General features: G+C 35.6%; 1 protein-coding gene across 7 annotated transcripts in view; it reads left to right on the top strand.

Annotated features, from left to right (window-relative positions):
* CEP170 (centrosomal protein 170) overlaps positions 1-19,530 on the top strand; it is a 100,573-nt gene that overhangs the window by 59,682 nt on the left and 21,361 nt on the right. For 6 of the 7 annotated variants that reach the window (XM_071574919.1, XM_071574912.1, XM_071574904.1 and 3 more), the window contains 3 exons: positions 3,926-4,075; positions 10,915-11,041; positions 14,847-16,655. In XM_071574919.1, the coding sequence (XP_071431020.1) occupies positions 3,926-4,075; positions 10,915-11,041; positions 14,847-16,655 (2,086 nt within the window). The remainder of the gene's footprint in view (positions 1-3,925; positions 4,076-10,914; positions 11,042-14,846; positions 16,656-19,530) is intronic. The other variant, XM_071574927.1, reaches the window with a different exon arrangement.

The raw sequence follows: 19,530 nt of genomic DNA, 5'->3' as shown, positions 1-19,530 counted from the left end.
ACTGAGAGGACCAAAACTGGATGCAGTCTATCACCAGTTGATCTGTTTGTTTAAGAGGCCAAATGGATTGCAGAGTAAAGAAAACTATGTTGACTGCATTTCATTGATGGGGCTTGACTTGTTACAGCAGTGTTGTTGTTGTCATTTCCTTGCCATTCAAAATGTCCTTGTTTGCAATGCAAATTGTTTCATGCTTCATGACAATAAAGTAGTTATTTTTAAACACCACTGCCACAGTTTATACCATGTTTTTGACTGCTCTACCATTGCAGTTACGTGGCACAGACCCTACAGGAACCCACTGTAATGGTGCAGGCTGCTGCTGTGCCTAGAGTTTTCCCTGTCAGTCAGCTTTCAGGGATTCTGTTAAAATTGTCATCCTGGGTTTTTTTGTTTTGTAACTTCATGAAACTGCAAGTATTCAGGATGCAATAACGTAATCTTCCTACTAAAATATAATTTCATAAAAATAAACAACAGGGCAGAGGAGGGCAGAAAACTTTAACTTTCCAGAACAATTGCTTATAGGAAGATGGTAGTTTGGAAATACCTTTTCCGGTAGTTTCAGTCTTAAATGACATCTGTTAAAAAAAACCAGTGTTAATATCTGTTGGTTTGTTGGGTGTTTTAATATTTTTAGGAACTGTTTTCTCTTTTATATTTATTTATTCTTTTAACATTACTCCTCATTCCCCAGATTCTCTCAAAAAATGCAAGATCATGTTTTTGTGAAAGTCATTATTTACAGTGATATAAAGTGTAAAAGATTTAGGCAAGTTTTTTCCATTGGCAGCTGGATATGTGGAATTTGTGATGGTTGGGAAAGTTCTTAAAGTTACAGATGAATGCATAGAATCCCTTTACCTCCTTTATGAAAAATAAAACAAAAAAAGTCTTTCTTCTCATTTTTCATACAGTTCGACATGTCCAAATCCATGTCATGGTATCTGTTTTCATATTTTACTCTCCTGAAATACACTTAATCAAAATACATCTTAGAACTGCTTCTGGTTTGAGGTGTAGCTTCTGCTTCTGACAAATAAAAGCTTTTCAGAGAGAAACTTGAGTCTTTTTGTATAAATAGATAAGAGATGCAGCGATTCATGTCATCAGCATTTCCTCAGGATTCTCTTGGTTATCTCCTAAACCTCCTTAAATGACTTTGAAATAGTGAAGATATTCAAGGAACAGAAACATCTGAAGAATTGGAAGCCTTGAAGAATATATTTGGTCTTTGTAGGAAGATACAAGTGTCTATCTGTTCAGGTTTAAGTCATAACAGCCCACTGTTTCCAAATATACCTTATTGTAGCAACCCCTAAAGTACAAATTGTATTTTTCTAAATGATAGAGAGATAGTTTCTAACAGAAACATTCAGGTTAATCCATAGCAGTTTCTGTTGAGGGTAGATATTCTCTTATTCATTGGTGAACAGAGTATGTGGATTTGTTAATCCTGAAATTCTGATAGTATTGCTTTTCTGCAGATGTATGTCAGGTGTGTAAGTAAGATTCCAAATTTTGTCAAATACTGAACATGAGTTCGTTTGTATAGTTTTTGTATTTAAATTTTTAACTATGTGTTAGTGACAATCTTTTCAAAGGGATTTTATATATCATAAGTCTGAAATTTGGTCTTTGGGCTGTATCACACTTGTGTGGATCTCTTGCAGGAAGAGGAGCTTTACAGTTGTGTAAATGTGGAACTAGATGGGGCAGGTGCACACACATATCAGTGCTCCTACATGTAGAATGAAATTGTAGTACAAAAATACACTTTTCACTGGATATGTTTTCCCTTTTTCCCTTTCTTTCTAATAATACTGCCCCCAAATATTTTGCTTATCTTTTCTGATATCCCCACTGTATATAGAGAAGAAACATTAGGAGTGGTATTAGGAGGTAAATCTAGTTGTGGTACCCATATTACCTTTCACAGAAAAAAAATAGGCAATATTCAAATTTAGTTTTGATGTAATTTCAGTAATATAAGAAGAATAATGCTATTTGCTTAATCAGGAGTTCAGTATTAGAAAAGATAGGACTGAAAGAAAGAAGTGTCAGGTGCTGTTGTTTGTGATACAAGTAAAGATATTTGACATGGCAAATGAATGTGCCATCAGACAATATAAAGCAATTTACAGGCAGCAATTTACTTCTGCAGTCCTGTTAGATATGGAAGTGTGGAATTAATATTTCCTTCAGGTGCTTATGTGATAAAAACAGAATTTCCTTTCATTTAAAAGAACATGTAAAATTCATAATCAAAGGAACTATGCTGCACAAATAAAAAAATGTCTGCAAGAGTACTGATACATTAAAAGAAAGGAGTCAGTGGGTGATAATTGATTCACATCTTAAAAATTGCTACATCTGCACAAATCAAAAGTATAAAATTAAAGCAAAGATTTAAGTTAGATCACTCTGTCTTTTAAAGAAAGAAAACATTTTTAAAATACTCTTCTGATTAAGTGTATCTAGACATGATTTTTGTATAAATTGAAAATTGGGGCTGCTGCCTCTATTTAAAATGGCAGGAAAGCAGGCTTTTCTCATGAAGCAAAATACAAATCCAATGCATTTGAGAAAGTTTCCTTAGGTATAAGTGCGTAAATGCTATAGCAAGTTCTTTCTGGACAGGTAGAAAGGCATAAGCAGTTGAATGCCAGGATGTTTATTATTTTTTTCTTTGTCTGCTTCTCAGAAACGAGTAACATTGTGGTTTGTGGCCATCTAGCGGTGAATGGATTTTTTAATGCACTAACCTTGTTCAGACTTGTAATAAGCCAGTCCACAGCTTTGCTGTGCAAAACTGAATTACCGAACACTTTGGGGGAAAAAATAATTCTGTACATCAATTGGTTTTTTGCTCTAGTAGTATTTTTTACAGGAGGATAATAGCTGTGAAGATCATTTCCTTCTTTCCCTCTCTTTGTCTTTCTCTAAGACAAAACGGGTTTTGATATTAACAGTTTCTTTTTAGTATCTAATTTTAATATTTGTGTGTGTGCGGTTCATTTTATTCTGTAAAAATTTTTTTAGTGTTCAAGTCCTTAGTAGTAAAGGAGTAAATTTATTTCTTAGGCAGGAAGTTAAAAATTTTGTAAATTACATGTTCCAAAGATGCAAAATTCTCAACAATACCTCTGAAGTATACCTCAATTCTGAAAGCAATTTATATTCCTTAGTATCTGTGGCTCACCAGAAATTTGACAGACAGTATGCTTGCTCTCCTGCTTAAGTCCTTATTACTAAATTGCCTTGGTAAAAATGTTCTAGAATTTAATTTCTGAGCAGTGGTTTTCAAATGTCATGGGAAAATTATTCTGTTGTAAGTGGAAGGCATTAATATAAGCACCATTGGGAAACAGTGGATTAAAAGAACTGTGACAAGTCATGTCTTGAATAAGTTTACATGGTTCATGAGGCCTGGTGGACTTCTAAAATCTTCTAAGTTCTTAACAAATTAAAAACCGAAATTTTGTTTGTATTAGAGAAATAATTCAATAAACAAATTAGTAGCAGATGTAAGCATTTTTATTTCTTGTTTTCACTAGATAGTAACAAAAATTTGAAAATTTTCTCATTCCAGTATTGGGTTTTTCTTAATTGGTAAAATGTTTTTTTTAATTATTTTGCTTTGACCTTTTGTTTTTTTCATCAGTGTCATTTTTTCATATCTGACCATTCCAACTAGCAGTTCCTTGAATTTTCATAGCATTGGTATAGGCTTCCACTCTTATTTTTTAACTGCTCTAGATACTGCTGCTATTTAATTTGTAGAATTCACCAAGATCAAAGATAAGCATAATACAACAAAACCTATTTAAACTCACTCTCCAGCATGCCACCATCCATCCATTAACATTGAACATTGTGTCAGGATGGTATTGGGTTAATGAATGTAATGTTGTTTCATTTTCAGGTATTTGGAGTGGATGACAGCCAGGATTATAATAGGCCTGTTATCAACGAGAACCAGAAAGATTTAGTAAAAGATTGGGCTATAAATTCTGCTACAGTAGTGCTGGAAGAAAAAAGACCACTGAGTACAACTGGATTTCTTGACACAGAGGTAGAATTTAATTTTTGACGGTCTTCTTTTTTCTTCCAATAAGAGAGAGCACTAAGAACTGACCAGTAAGTGTTAAACGGCAAACAAAATCTTGCCTGGAAAACATTGGCTCAGATCTATAAGTATCTTATTTTTCTTAGGCCTTTATTACACCATGAAAACTTCTCCATCAAAGACAGGCACATTACATTGCAGGGATGTTTTAAAAGTTGCTACCTTTCTAAGTGCACTAACACCAGTGTATTGGAAATGTAGCAGGAGTTTCCTTTCAACATACATTGACACAGTATACACTTTTTGTAAGTTATGCAGCCGAAGTGAGGAAAAGCTGATTATGTTTTATAGCCCCAAAAAAGTAACTATATTAAAATTCAGAAACAAGGTGCATACATTTAATGTGTGATACAATGGTAGATAATACTTTTCAGACTCTTTTTTTCTGAAGCCAAATGACTTAAGGTTTTTATGTTCACGGTTTGAGTTCTCCAGTGAAATATCACTCATGACAAGTCACTTATATTAGTTGCTGTAGGAGCAGTATAATTTAATCAGTTAGTGAAAGATTAAGCAGAGAAAAATGCCTGGCTTTATATATGGCTCAGAATATACACACAAGCTAGATATTAATGGTATTTCATAATGAAATCATGGGAGACTTTCTGATATCACTGTTAAAGAGAAACTGTAACTTGAAATCTGCCTGGAACAGAACAGGATCACACTGGAGCAGAATTAATCTGGTAACGGTAACAAGGCACATCACACTAACCTCTGCTTCTCTTGCCAGACTGTTTCTGAAGTATGATCCTATAAATTAGCAAACTTCATAAATAAGCAGGGTTTTTTTAATATGTCAAGAGCTTAAAGTAAGACAGTGTGCCTGCTCTGAAAATACATTGATTTTAGTGTCTACAGATTCACTTTGTCTAGAGAAGGTGTGTTTTATCATGGTTGTATTTTAGCCACTGTGAGGTCTTGAGACAGTAAGTATATCACTGTGTCTAGAGTAGTATCTTTAACTAGTTTCTCTAAGGTTATAGCTTTAAGTAAATTATTACCATACAGCATAGGCATATCATGTGGAAGAATATGACAAACTTTGCCTTTCACCTTGCTTCTTTGCACAAATCTATAACCATATTTTCTTTTTTTTAATGCCTTTTGCAGCATTCAGCTCTTTTGTGCTGTATCAGTTTTCAAGAGCATTGATATTTTTTCAGTTCTGTAATTTCATAAGCAGAAGAAGAATATGTGATTTATTTTATAAACATAAATGAGCTTTACAGGTGTTGCACTTTGCAAATAACAGGCTTTGATTTTAGAAGACTGAGACTTGTTCTGTAATCATAGGACAGGTTTAAGAAACCTTCTGGCAATGACATAGTAAAACTCACTTTGATTTAGGTTGAAATTACAAGAATTATGCCATTTTATTACTGTGACTGCTTTGCTGCATTAAAAGGCCTTTTTATATTGAAAGATAATAGGTTATTAGCATAATTTAAAATATTATTACAAGGCATGATGATGGGGCTAAAAATGAAAATTGTTCAGTAAGTTAAGGACCAAAACTGACATGAGCAATGTGGATATAGCAAGGATCAGTGTAAGAAGAGGTGAGGACAGATGAAAGTGGAAGAAAGGCTTATCAGGGAAAGTTAAAAATAGAAGTTGGTTAATATATATATATAAGTAGTAGAGAAGGCAGTTCAGAAAGTGTGTTTTGTATGGAAATAATTGGAAAATAATCATGAGAGTCACTACTCAGAGAAGATTGTTGCATTTGAAGTCCTATTGCCAAAACTTGCACTCAGTTTGTTTGGTCATTAGGAAGGGGAGAGACAAATGTGTTTGATTTGTAAAGTATGTGGGTATCATGTTCTTACACACAAACATTTATTCTTGTGTGTTTTGGAAGACTTATGCATTACTGAGCTGCAGATCATGAGTTACTAAACCGTTTTGAAGGTCTTGACTAAATAGTCAGGTAATGTCAGAGTAGCTCAGTGTTCCAGTCTTGCGTCCACTCCGATTGTGGGTGCACTTTATTCCAGCTGTCCATCACAGTTATTCCTGTAGATGATTTAGCAGAATAAGGTGAATTCAGAACATAGGAAAAAAAACCCCAAAAAATAAAGACTTAAGAAATTTCGGTTCAGGAAGGTGGAAAAGATGGCCTGGGAAATGATAAGGATTTTATAAAAACAATTTCACAGAATGGCAGAATAGCTACGGTTGGAAGGGACCTCTGGTGATCATCTAGTCCAAGGCAGGACAAGTCACCTAGAGTCTCTTTGGGGGTTGAAAGTGTATTCTGAACTTAAATATATTAACTTTACAGGGCTTATGAAGTATCATGACTAATATGCTCGGAAAGGACGTAGGAAATGCTTTTCTTATTAAAGAAATTCTAAGCTTTTCCCTTGGTATGACAGTTTTTAGTACTTTGGAGTAGTGTTTGTCATGAGACTAAATAAAATGCAGAGTGAATGTCGTGATGTGGTACTAAACCCATCTATTTAAAATGTTTAAATATTTTTATTTTCTATATTATAAGCTGCCACTTGCCAACCAAGGTAAGTGTGATTTAAGAACAAAAATAAGATAGAGAACAAAGAGAGTATTATTATTGATGTTAATGTTTATTCTTACTATGTGGACCTGATAAATAAAAATATTGCAGGCATTTGGGCTATCATCCTTTCAGCTTAATTTAATTTTCAGTGGTCAGTCATCTATGCTAACTACAGCTCTTAAATAATGGTTTATCAACATTGCCTTTCATGTGCTTCTGGTTTTTGGTTTGTTTGTAGGGGGAGGGGGGGAGAGGTAAGGGTTTTTTTTTTGTAAGACCAAAGCACATTTAGAAACCTGGTTCTTCATCTGCTGGGTCATCAGTGCCATTGACTGCAATGTCCCTATTGTTGTTTTGAATGGTCATTTCCTGTCTTTCCCACTGAAGATAAAATAAATCATATTGCTGACATTCTGAATATTGAATCAATTCATTCATGTAAATGTTGGCTATATTGCTTCATAGAAGTGGAGTATTGAAAGGCTGTATTTCCTTTTTTTCTTGTCCTCTCTAATTACTCTGATTTCCTGTTCTTCTATAGAGCAAACTATTCTGTTCGAAGTTTGATACTTGCTTTTTGCTTGAACGTAGATGCTATACTGAAATGTAGAATAATGTGTCACCAATATATGGCTATGAAAAGGCAAATAAGACACTTGGATACCTGGGAAATGTATTGTCAGTACAAAAGGGCAGTGTTATTGCCATGGTGAAGCTTCCTCTGTAATAATGACACTGGAATTTTTATCCTTCGTGGTTAAGAACAGTGAATACCAGTGTAGAGAAGGTACAGAGACGTCTACTCAGATTATGAAGGGAATGGAGCTGTGCCTTACAAAAACAGATCAATGGTGTTCCTTTAGTCTAGCAAAGTAGTAGCCGAGATGGGTACAGTTGATGGGTTTTGATGTATAAACGGGGTAAATGAAACAGAAGGAAAAATAACTGTTAGAGATAGGTGTCAGTGTTGTTCCAGGAACAAACTGTAGATGTTGGCTGTAGATAAAGCATGTATGGAAATTTGTAAAAAGATCATAAGCCCAGAGGAATGTAACTCTGAAGCAGGTAGGATGGGGAGGGACTAAAAGAACTGCTTTCAAGGCAGCACTTCAGTTTGTGAAAAGGTGACATAATATGATTCTTACAGCTTGAACTGACTGAAGTTATGTTTATGAAAAGCCATCTTTGCATTGTTTGTTTTTATTTTTTTATCAGCTAGTTGTGAATTATTTTTTTGAAAATATTATTCTGCTTTGAAATGCCAAGTATTAGAGATCCTTCCAGGTGTCACGTGCATATACTGTGGATTTTTTTTCAGATGTGGAGCCTGAAACCCTGAATCTTCAGGCTGAATAAAAAGTCCACAAAAATCCATCAGTATATTTTCTAAATATTTATTACTCCTTGTCTTGAGCTGGCAGAACGCCAACTGTCCAAGACAGAGTGAAAAGGGAAGAAGAGGGGGAGGAAATAAAACCTCTAAGCCAGGTTTATGCTGAAACTAACTACATATATTTATACAGTAAAGAGAAAATGAAGAGAAAACTACAATATAACACACACTTATACAAGTTATGTGTAACAAGAAATAACTTCCCACTTCCCAGTAAACACAAATTCTACTATTTTAACTACAAATCATTCTAGAGAAGTCAATTCTTCAGAGACAGACTTAAACAGAGAGAAAAGCTAAGAACAAACATTTTACTTCCCTAAGATAACACGATGGTAAGCTGGTGCTCTGGTCTTGGGCCTCCCCATCCCTCCTGGGACAGCAGAGTGTCTTGCTGGCACCACAGCTGTGAAGCAACTCCCCAAGCCACTCCCACATTGACTCTTACACCTTTTGAGATGATGCAGTATGGTGTGGAATACGATATTATTGGCTAGAAGTCAGCTGTTAGCCAGCCCAGCTCAAGTCAGCTGACAATTCCAGGCCTAGTCTGAACTTTAAAACCTAAATTTAGGCTCACCTGGCTAAACCTATAACACTCCTGTTGCTTTTGTATGTGCAATAAGCGTAAGGGAAGGCACATTTAATGTGAAGTTAAAAGGCTGGTATCTGATACATAAACCCAGCTTTTCTGAAAGACAAGGAAATTCCTTTTGTTGTTCAAGAGAAGATTTCAAGGGTTCCTTACTTGAGAGCCTGTAAGATGTGAGTTGATATGAATTATAGGAAGAGCATTAGGATAACTAAATGTGACTTTAGATGTGTGTTTCATAAACCTCACACCTTTTGGATGTGCTTAAACTACTTTCAGAAGAAACTGCTTTTCATAGCTTTGTTGTTTGTGCTTTTTTACACAGAGAGTTGGCGAAGCACATTTATTCACTACAATGTAGAAACCATTTTTTGTCAGTGTAAGTACATTCAGAGAAAAGCAATTTATCATGTTGCTTTACTACAGTTAATCTGTGAAGTCTTCAATATGTCTCCATTGTGAAGTAGAATTTGGATTTCTGACATATCTATATCTGAACTTGGTTATGTTTGGAGTTTTCTATAGCAAGGACACTTGGGACATCTATCATGTTTGGATTTGGCTGTAATTAATTGCTTTATTAAAGATGGAAATTCAATAGAACAAATAGGAAATAGAGCAAAGAAAGTTTAGAGATATGAAAGGAAAATGAGGCCACAGCCAGTAGTTGTCAGTGCATAAATGTTGCATGTTTTTGCACAGGGTTTTTGTAATATTCTTCCTGGCACACTTTCTCCTTCATTGTGTTAAAAAATACCTGTAAATAACAAACATTGAATTGCCTTCATTTGCTGTAACTGGACTTGAATTTTATATCATTTTGATTCTAAAAAATTACTTCAAAATACTGAAATTTTTATAATCAAACAAATTGCTTGGTGCATCTCTGATTTACTACTTTCATAATATTCTGTAAGAGATTCTTGATGTTGCGCTTGTTTATATTAATCAGGAGAAATGCAAGATCCTAAATTCAAGTTTTTCAGAAATCTAACTTGTAATTGGAAAGAAGTTATACACTAGATGACATTGTTCACCATTCTACTTCTGCTAAATAAATTTTATAAATTGTATAGAGTTGGTTCCTGGTCAAAGGCTAGAATCCCTGAGTTGCCAAGGCATTAGGCAAAAATCAGCATTTTGAATAGAAATGTGAAAATTTGAAGAGGCAGCAGAGCTTCAGGTGACCTTTGGAATAGCTCATACAAATGTTTTTATCAAGCAAGTTACTGGTATCTCCACAGCTTTCCCATCTCTTTTTTTTTTTTTTTGATAGTTTTACTTCCCAATGGTTATGTAGCTCGTTTGGAACTGTAGTCAGTGATGTCTGTAATTTGCAGTACTTTGTCTTTTAAATGCCAAAATTAGACTATCTAAATTTCTCTAAAGCTTTTGATAGCGTACAGCCCATGTGTGTGCCTGCATGTGCAGATATACATTCATTGACAGTTCCAGGTGTCTTTTTTGGAGATATAAGCAAGAGAGACTGGTATGTTTGATAACACAGTAATGTTGCATTGTATTTAGAAATCAGGTTTTGAAAAAAAAACCTGATATAACAACAACAGAGGATGGTTTTATACTTTTTTTGCACTTTACAATCAAGGTTTCAAAAAGGCTTACCGTCAAGAAAATAAATTAACCTCCTTTCTAGTTTAGCTGCAAGAAATATCAGATATTGATGACATTGACTTCACTGTTACCCAGTAGGATGGTTTAAAACTAATCTTTGCTTCCTTTTTTGTTTAGGCCAAACAAATAATCTGAGCTTCCTTTCCTTTCCATCATAAGTTATCTTACTCTTTCAATCCTTAAGGTAGTCTTTCTGTAATGAAGTAAATACAGTATTTCATCTGGACAAGAGGATCTTCTAAACCAGTAAAATGTCACTTTCTTGTCTTTCTGAAGCACATTTTAAATTTTTTAATGCACAACCACACCCCATGTTTTTTTCCTGCACTTCAGAGCTGAGAACTGAAATAACCTGAACTTAGAACTAGCACATGTTCTGATATATTTTATATTAGGTTCTGATGTTAAAGATTCACTGCACTAGGAACTGGTGTTTATTTGGTACTGATTCTGCAACTGTACTGATTTTGTTTGGTTGGTTTTTTGCTATTCCAGAGCTGGAAACACTAAAATTTTTTGAGTTAAACTACTTTTTCAACTTCCTCCAGGAAAATAGTGTCTGACATGTCTATTCAGGAAAAACCTGGAAAGATGGCATGGTTTTTATCACAATTGTAATTTTTCTTGTGTTTTTTTTTCTTCCTTAGGAAGGTTCTACTAATCCTGGAGGTAAACGATGGGTATCACAGTGGGCTAGTTTGGCTGCTAATCACACACGTCATGACCAAGATGACCTGAGATTGGAGTCCTCTGTGCCTGCTCCATTAGAAAACGGTATTAAAAACTGTTCTTGTCATATTTCTGCTGAAGAAACCTATCAAAGGGAGAAAGAGTGATTATGTACCCTACTTCAGCAGCTTTCTTGCTCTTAATGCCTCATCTTCACCTGAAATTCCACTGTGTCATTGAGCAGAAACAGTGTAAAAAACAAGCCCAAAGCAGTGTTGTCTGGCATGGCAGATGAGTTCAGTATTACACTGAATGTTACTAAAAGAGGAGAGTTTAAAAACTGTTTAATATTGGAGAAACTATCACTTAATTGCAATTTGAGTTGTTCTGCATAGTATGTTTCTTTCCTGCATCTTAGTACTGGCCCCAGATTATACTTCAGTGCAGTGGTTATTAAACAATCCAACATGAGAGACAATATTAAGCTAAAGTGTAGCATCCTTCCTTATCTTGGTAATATAGAAAACCTTCTGTGCTTCTTGCAAATGCTAGAAACCACCTTGTCAATGAACAACTTCATCTCCCTTTCTTGTGAGTGCCAAGTGTTCAGGCTGTGCCTCTTCATATTTCACCTATTCATATTTCTGATTTTTAAATGGTTTCTGTCTTTAAAAATCTGCACTCTTGACTAGAAAGGAGATGCTTACCATACTTTACTTCTCTGCTTTTTATTATTCCTAATTTCATTTCAGAGATTCTTATCATCTTTGGGAGAAGTTTTGCAAAAGCTTTGCTTTCAATGTTGCGTAATGCAAACTTCTGTATCAGTGCATGAAAAAATTCTTGCTAGTAACTGCTGTTTCTATCATAGCTTTTTCTCCCCTCATAACCGTTGAACTTTGCCGAGGTTACTAGAAGTCAAAGGAGATGGAAACAGGAAAAATAATATTATCTGATAAACATAGAATAATGGAAATCAAAAGCAAACTTTGCACTCGTTGAAAGGACTGGGTCTACATACAGGGCACTTATAGCTATTGAGAATGATCCTTTGGGTGGTTAATTGAGCTTTTGGCAGTCTTTTGTTTTCTATGTTGTTTTAAATTGTCACTTTCAGTTGGGACACTAACTAGGATCTTCTTGGAGAGTTGAAAGCTTCTTTTGCCATTGTAAGAACAGTATGACATGAAGTGAAGCAACCACTGTGTAGTGCATAGTTATACTGCAAGAATTCTAAAATGCTTAAGGAGTGATAAAGAAAACATTCAAGCACCAAAGGTGTTGTCCAGGGTTGAGCTGGCAAAATGCCAGCTGTCCAGGACAGGGTGAAAGGGTTCCTCCTCCCCCCAACCAGCCAAGGGAAAAAGAAGAGAGAGAGGAAAGAGAAACCCTTAAAACCAGGTTTATGCTGAAACTAGCTACATGTATTTATACAGGAAAGAGAAAATTAAAAGGAAACTACAACACACACTTACACAAGTTACATATATATAACAAGGCATAACTTCCCACTCCCCAATTAATACAAAGCAAAGACTATTACACTAGATCTGTAAGTATTCTAAGAGACACATAGCAAGAAACAGAAAGAGTGACAACAAAAATGTTTCTACTTCCCTGAATGCAAACAAAATGCAAGCAGAGGCAGCAGGGGCAGGAGCAAGGCCTGTTCCAAGACAAAAGTTGGATCACGTCCTGCTTGTACCTCGGCCATAGCAGAACTGACCAAGCCACTCCCACACACTGGATTTTACACCCTTTGAGATGATGTAGTATGGTATGGAATACAGTATTATTGGCTAGAAGAAGTCATCTGACAATTTCAGGCCTGGTTTGAACTTTAAAGCCTAACTTCTTGGCCTACTTGGTTAAACCCATAACAGGTGTAATGAAAGTAAAATTTGCTATGTATGTCAAAAGACCAATTCACAAGATGTGTCATGTTGGCTTAGATGCTTGTATCTTCTTTAGAAATCTTAGTAGTTAAACTTCACATAACACATGTATAGCCAAATTCAAGACTAAACAACTCCAAACCATTCTTTTTCTAAAAGCTCTTTGAAATTCTCCAAAAAGCAAGTTACATGTCTATATATATGTAAAATATTTGATCTGGTGGGTGTGTCTGAGAGAAGTCAATCTTCACAGACAGCAATCATACTGATTTTCATTGAAACCCCATTTTTTTCACAATTTTCAAGAAAAAAAACATTCCAGGAATTAGAAAACCTTGCTTAGCTTTCAGAGATACCTCCTGCTTCTCAAAAATCAGTGTCATAACATGGAGTATAGATAGAAGGGTATCTCATTTTGCATTCTTCATCAAAGGTGTGACACTGTGCAAAAAGAAAAGAGAGATTGAAGAGCACAGATAGAAAGCAGCAGGTATACGTACTGTATGACTGTTGATGTTCAGTTAATTGCTTAGAGAATTGTTCCAGAGAGGGAAGCACTGTACTCCAGTTTGTATTCTTGGAACATGCAATGTTGGTGTCAAGCAGTGATAGGAAAATCCTAATGGGGTATGCAGAGCAGTTGTTCATAGATCAATCCTGGCAAAATATGAATTGGTAGATGTGGATTTATAAGTGTGTCACATTATAGTGCAACAGCTGGCAAACGAACTGCAGAAAGAGTTTTTTCTATCCAAGTATTCAAAGTCAGAGCAATTCATAGAAAAATTCATGTTATCTCTGAGTGCTAAAGGCTTGTTTCTGATAGCACAATTGTGTTTTTTAAATGAGCAAGGAGGGCATGGTCATCACTGGAAAAATAAAGTCTGATTTCTAATGCAGGGTTATTCAGCACCAATGAAAGTTTTTTAGCAGTAGTACTGCATTCTTTTGATGCTTTTTTACATTTTCTATACATTTCTGTACTAAAGTGTCTTGTTTGGGTTAAGAGCATTTTTTTTGCACTCTCAATCAGAGTAAGGTCTTTGGTCATGAGTGAGGATTTTCAGTATTGGTGTCTCCCAGCACCGCAGCTGTTTGCCCAAGGGGAGGTCTTGAAGGGAGAGGATGTAGTCTCTTCATGAGACAAGACTTTGAGCTGTGGAACAGGCCAGTAGGGAAGTAGAAGGAGGATCTTATTCTTTTTGCTAGATTTGAAATCTGGTCCTGAAGGTCTTTAGGAATGTAAGAGTTGTTTTCCACTTCCTGTTGTAATGGTATTCTGATGTAATAGTGATTTCTTATGTACCTAAATTAACCTACTGTAAGATCATAAAAGCTTTGTATATATGATCCCAGTTTACACAGCTGGCTAAAAGTATTTGTTCAATGTTTTTAAACTTGTATTTGTCTAAGTATAATTGATCCTGCATAGAACAGGGTATAGGGGTACATTGGGGGTCACCATTTATAGGGGTCCCCTTGTCCTGAGCAAGGGCGCAGCATGAATGACGGTCAGAAGAGCCCAGGCACAGCAGGCATCAGAAGGCTTACAAGACTTTATTCAAGATAGTTTCACAGACAGTTTTCTCATAGCTCATAGATCATAGTAGTAGCAGTAGAAGTAGTAGTATTAGTAGTAGTAGTAGTAGTAGTAGTTTTAGTAGAAGTTCTAGTTAGTTCTGTTCTCAGTAACCTCCACACCTTTTTATATCCTTTCACATCCAACATGTCATGACATTATTTGCTAGCCCGTTCACCTCACATTCATCAAAGCATCTCATTGGTCACAGGACCACACACACTCCAGGTAGCTCTCTTCTCTTTAAGGGAGAACTCTAAACTGCTTTCCTTAAGGGATGCACTCACAGTCCCCCCTACAACAGAGCTGGATGGACTGATGACTTTCTTCAGTTCTATGTTGTTGCATTAGCCTTATGCAGTCTTAAAAATGTAATCTTTTTTATTTATCTTGCTATTGAATATCTTGTCAGATATTTTTTCTCTTTCATTTTTAGACACAGATATCAGTGAGTCTGGTATTTCTGTTAGAAGTGCTGGTTCAGCTGCTTCTATGACCAGCCAAGGTGAGCGAAAGAGGAGGACACTTCCACAGCTTCCCAAAGAGGAGAAAGTGAATGAAAACTCAAAAGCAAAAACTACATCTCATCAGAGGTCAGAAATTGGTGAAAAGCAAGACACTGAACTTCAGGAGAAAGAAACTCCAGCTCGTGCCTCAGATGCAAAGTCAAGCAGAACAACGAATGGTCTTTCGCCCAGAGCTACTGGAGACAAAGTTTTTATTTTTCCCAGCTCTTTGAGTAAAGAGAGAGTTGAAACTGGCAGAGAAACTTCTGTGGTGAAACAAGCTTTAGCAAAAATTCAACAACAAGAAAGAAAGGAGCAAGGACACTGGACACCCACAAAATTATCCTCTACAAAATCTTCTGCAAACCAAATCGAAAAAGGTAGGGAGGAGATTGTTTTATCACCCAAAACTTTGGATAATCAAGACATCGCTTCTGGACATGTTACAGATAAGGCAGAAATTAAATTGGCACAGATTGAGGGCAAAAGAAGAAAAAATGAGGAAATTATTAGAGGACAAAGTCCTAAAACACCTGGAGGAGAAAAAAAGGAATCTTCAAAACCATTAGTGAGGCAAGGTAGCTTTACAATAGATAAGCCTAGCACAAATATACCTATAGAACTTATTCCTCACATTAATAAGCAAAGTGGATCTGCTGCCCCTTTGATATCTGCAAACAGGATTCGTGACAGAAGTGACTCAATGGACACTGATTCCAGCTTAGATACAACACTCATTTTGAAAGACACAGAAGCTGTAATGGCTTTCCTTGAAGCTAAATTGCGTGAAGAAAATAAAACTGATGAAGGTCCTGACACTCCTAGTTACAACAGAGATAATTCCATATCACCAGAATCAGATGTCGATACAGCCAGCACAATCAGTCTTGTTACTGGTGACACGGAAAGAAAATCCACACAGAAGCGGAAGAGCTTTACAACCTTATATAAAGATAGATGTTCCACTGGTTCCCCTTCAAAGGATGTTTTAAAGTCTTCTACAAGTGCCAGAGAAAAGATGGAAAAGAAAACTAAAAGTCGATCTTCCGATGGTGGGTCTAGAGCTGATGCTCGCAAAACTGTGCAATCCAGTGGACGAATGAGGCAACCATCAGTAGATTTAACAGATGATGACCAAACATCTAGTGTCCCTCATTCTGCCATTTCTGATATCTTATCGTCTGACCAGGAAACCTACTCTGGCAAATCACATGGAAGAGTTCCTTTCGCCTCAGCAGATGAACTTTTACATTCCAAGATGGAAGGAAAGTCAACTAAATCAAAAACGTCTCCTGTTGCACTTGGACAGTCAGGTAAATCTACCACTCTTCCAAGACCACGTCCCACAAGGACTTCTCTCTTACGCAGAGCACGGCTTGGTGAAGTCTCAGATAGTGAGCTTGCTGATGCCGATAAGGCTTCAGTGGCTTCCGAAGTGTCCACTACAAGTTCTACATCAAAACCTCCATCAGGGAGGAGAAATATTTCCAGAATAGACTTACTTGCTCAGCCTCGCAGAACTCGACTTGGCTCTTTATCAGCACGTAGTGATTCTGAAGCAACAATAACTAGAAGCACTGCCTCATCTCGTACCCCAGAAGCTATTATCAGAAGTGGTTCAAGGTTGCTGTCAGGAGGAGATGGCAGTAAAGTTTCTGCTAGAACTCGAGCCAATAGCATTTCTCGACTTTCAGATTCAAAATCCAAATCTTTGGCTTCAGCACATAATTCTCCCTCAGGTATGTGAGATTATTTGAAATAATTTTATATAATACTAGATGTTTTTAGTATATGGATTTTTTTAAAAAAAAATTGTTTAAGAAAGAGTTGTTGTGAAACATTGAGTTTTAGATGGTGCAGTCTTTTTGTTTGGATTAGGAGGCTTCTTGGACAGGGCTTGTGGAAGTTTCTCACTTAAAATCGTAAAGACAAGAAATTGTAATCCTTTAAATCCTTGGATATTTTTCATCTTTAAACCAGTAAAATGGAACTGCATTGGGGCAGTCAGATGTGTCAGCACTGATTTGCTTTTGTGCAAAAACAGAGCAAGAGACCTCTTTGCTCAAGTCATAGGGGCAGAATTTCAGAAGCTCAGAAGCACTATTGACTACCTAGAAGACAGAATATTTATATGTAAGGTAGGCTTGTAAGTACGCAATGAGAACGACAAAAATGAGATTTTTTTTTAATAAGAATTATAACAATGAAGTAACTAATTGAAAATATTATGCACTACCTAACTAAATATCATAAAGCTAAGTAATTTTTTAAGTGTTTTCCTTGCCTTGGATTATTTCCAATTCTCTGTTTCAAATCATGGCTATTTATGATTTCCAAATCATATTGATCTTCTTTGGTGTAATGGTTCCTTTACATTAATGTTACCTTATGTGTGGAAGGAAAAATACATATAATTGATGAAATTTTGCCTACTATTCTGTTAGAAGTCAACGTAACACTCTAAGTGGAAGCAGTGTGAGTGGCTAGGTTTTTTTTTTCAACAGGAATATTAAATCAACCAAAATTAAAATGTGGTAATAAGTGAACTTTAAAGTGGAATGAATATCTAAAATAAATGTCCACTTGCTTTTAGAGTTGTCATACTACCAACTTTACTATATTTGCAGCCAATCCACAGTCTAAGAACAAAATAAATAGAGTAGCTTCTGGTGTTGATACTGAGATTTTATGTTCTCTTTTATTGCATCCCATTCAGAGTTGATATAAACAACTGAGATACTAAATTCCCACACTCCTGCTGTCCTTTTGTTGCTTGTATATCACAAATGGACCTTGTTAAGATTCTTAGCAGTGTGTATTCCCCAGACACGTGTCTCTTAGCTATGTCATTTATTAGCTGAATAGAAATTTCTGCTGAGATACAAATGAGTTGTTTGCTGAACTGTGAAGTTGAATCTGTTTCATACTATGACAGGTGTCTAAAAAGGTACACCAAAAGAAAGGTTAAACTTCAAAGAAAAAATTGGTCTTTCCTTGTAAGATTGGAAAAGTAGCATGTTTCGAATTGAAAGCTTCGTAAACTTTTTGAAGGTTTCTGCATTGAAGTGGTTTGCTCCTTTTAAAGGGAGCGGGTGTATCTTTCTTTTCCCAGTCTACTAATCTATCACAGTCATGTTTGCTTAATGTTCACTTCATTTACTTGCATTGCACGGTCAAAATTTACTGTAGCTTTTATACAATACTCTGTTTTCAAGAGAAAAACTCTGCCATCTTCTCTTGAGCTACCCCATCATAATAAACTGGTATTTTAAAAAGATTGTTGTTAGAAAAATCTACAGTAGTAATAGCTTCTGTCATAAAAGACTTTATCAATTAGTATGTATCAAGATCAGGAAGAAGCCTATCAGTGTAAAGGCCAAAATCTGAAAGCAATTAATAAAGCAGTCAGATACTTTCAAAAGAAAATCATACATTAATATAGCAATTAAGTCTTGTTACAATGGAAGTAAAAACTGTTAATACTACGTTTTAGGGTTAGGAGTCCTGGATTTTGTCTGTATCAGCAACCTTATTTTATAATATTTTTTTTACTGGTTTGTTTAGATTATCCTTTAGGGAAATCAGAGTTGTTCTGAATATAGTGTAATCTTCTAGTGTATAGAGGAGTATATATATACACATCTATTATATGTCAGCCACTGCTCAGTACATCCCCATTTTCTCCTTAGCTCTGTGATGCTAATAACTACCACCTCATCAAGTTATTGATAATATTATTTATTATTTTATCCTTAGATTAATGTATTAAAATCATCTTTGAATAGAATGTGTTACTTGTATGCCATATATAAAAGCAGAACACAGCAGAAGCTTTTCGATACAAATTATTTAATTCCTGAATTTAATTTTGTTTCTAGAAAAGTCAAGGATTCCCTTAATTTTAGGACTTTTTGAAAAGTACCAATGAAGTGCTTGACAAAAGTACCTCAGCTGCTTAAATGTGTTTTAATTGAGGCACATTTAATCAAGGCATAACAGAGATGTATTTTCTTCCTGGACACAGAAAGACTGGAAAATGAATGATTGTTACTAATGTAAGGTTTGGGGCTTTGTTTCTTTTGCCAGAAGACTGGTTGCTCTCAAGGTGTTAAGTGGGTTTCTTGTGGGTTATCTCATCAGAGGTTAGTTAACATTACCACACTGCAGATCACTAAACATTGGCGCCTTCTTAAATCCAGCCTAGAAAGAGAAAGTTATTTCTACACTTCCCAAATCAATGTTCAGACATACATATCTGTAAAAAGAGGGCAAGGAAAAGATATAGTCACTGGATTTTTTTATTGTCTTATACTTCATGTGGATAAGTTGCAACATAATAGTATAAAAATTGCCAGAGCCTTCAGCAATTCCATAATATAAAAAATCTGATTTGATGCAGTGAAGTATCGATTAGTTTTATATGAAAGGGCAAACAGGTAAATGGAACATCTTGGATGAGAATTGCCAGCATTAAAGTAATTACCATGATGTTTCTGTGGTAGGAGGCTTGACAACTTGGTAACACTGTGAAGACATGTCAAGCAGAATTAGTACTTTTATAGCACAAACAATGAAAGATCTGATCAAGGCACTGCGTCATCAAACAGTAGAGTC

This window comes from Pithys albifrons, chromosome 2 (genome assembly GCF_047495875.1).
Source record: "Pithys albifrons albifrons isolate INPA30051 chromosome 2, PitAlb_v1, whole genome shotgun sequence".
In the NCBI taxonomy this organism is placed as follows: domain Eukaryota; kingdom Metazoa; phylum Chordata; class Aves; order Passeriformes; family Thamnophilidae; genus Pithys; species Pithys albifrons.
This window is presented reverse-complemented; position numbering and strand designations above follow the sequence as displayed.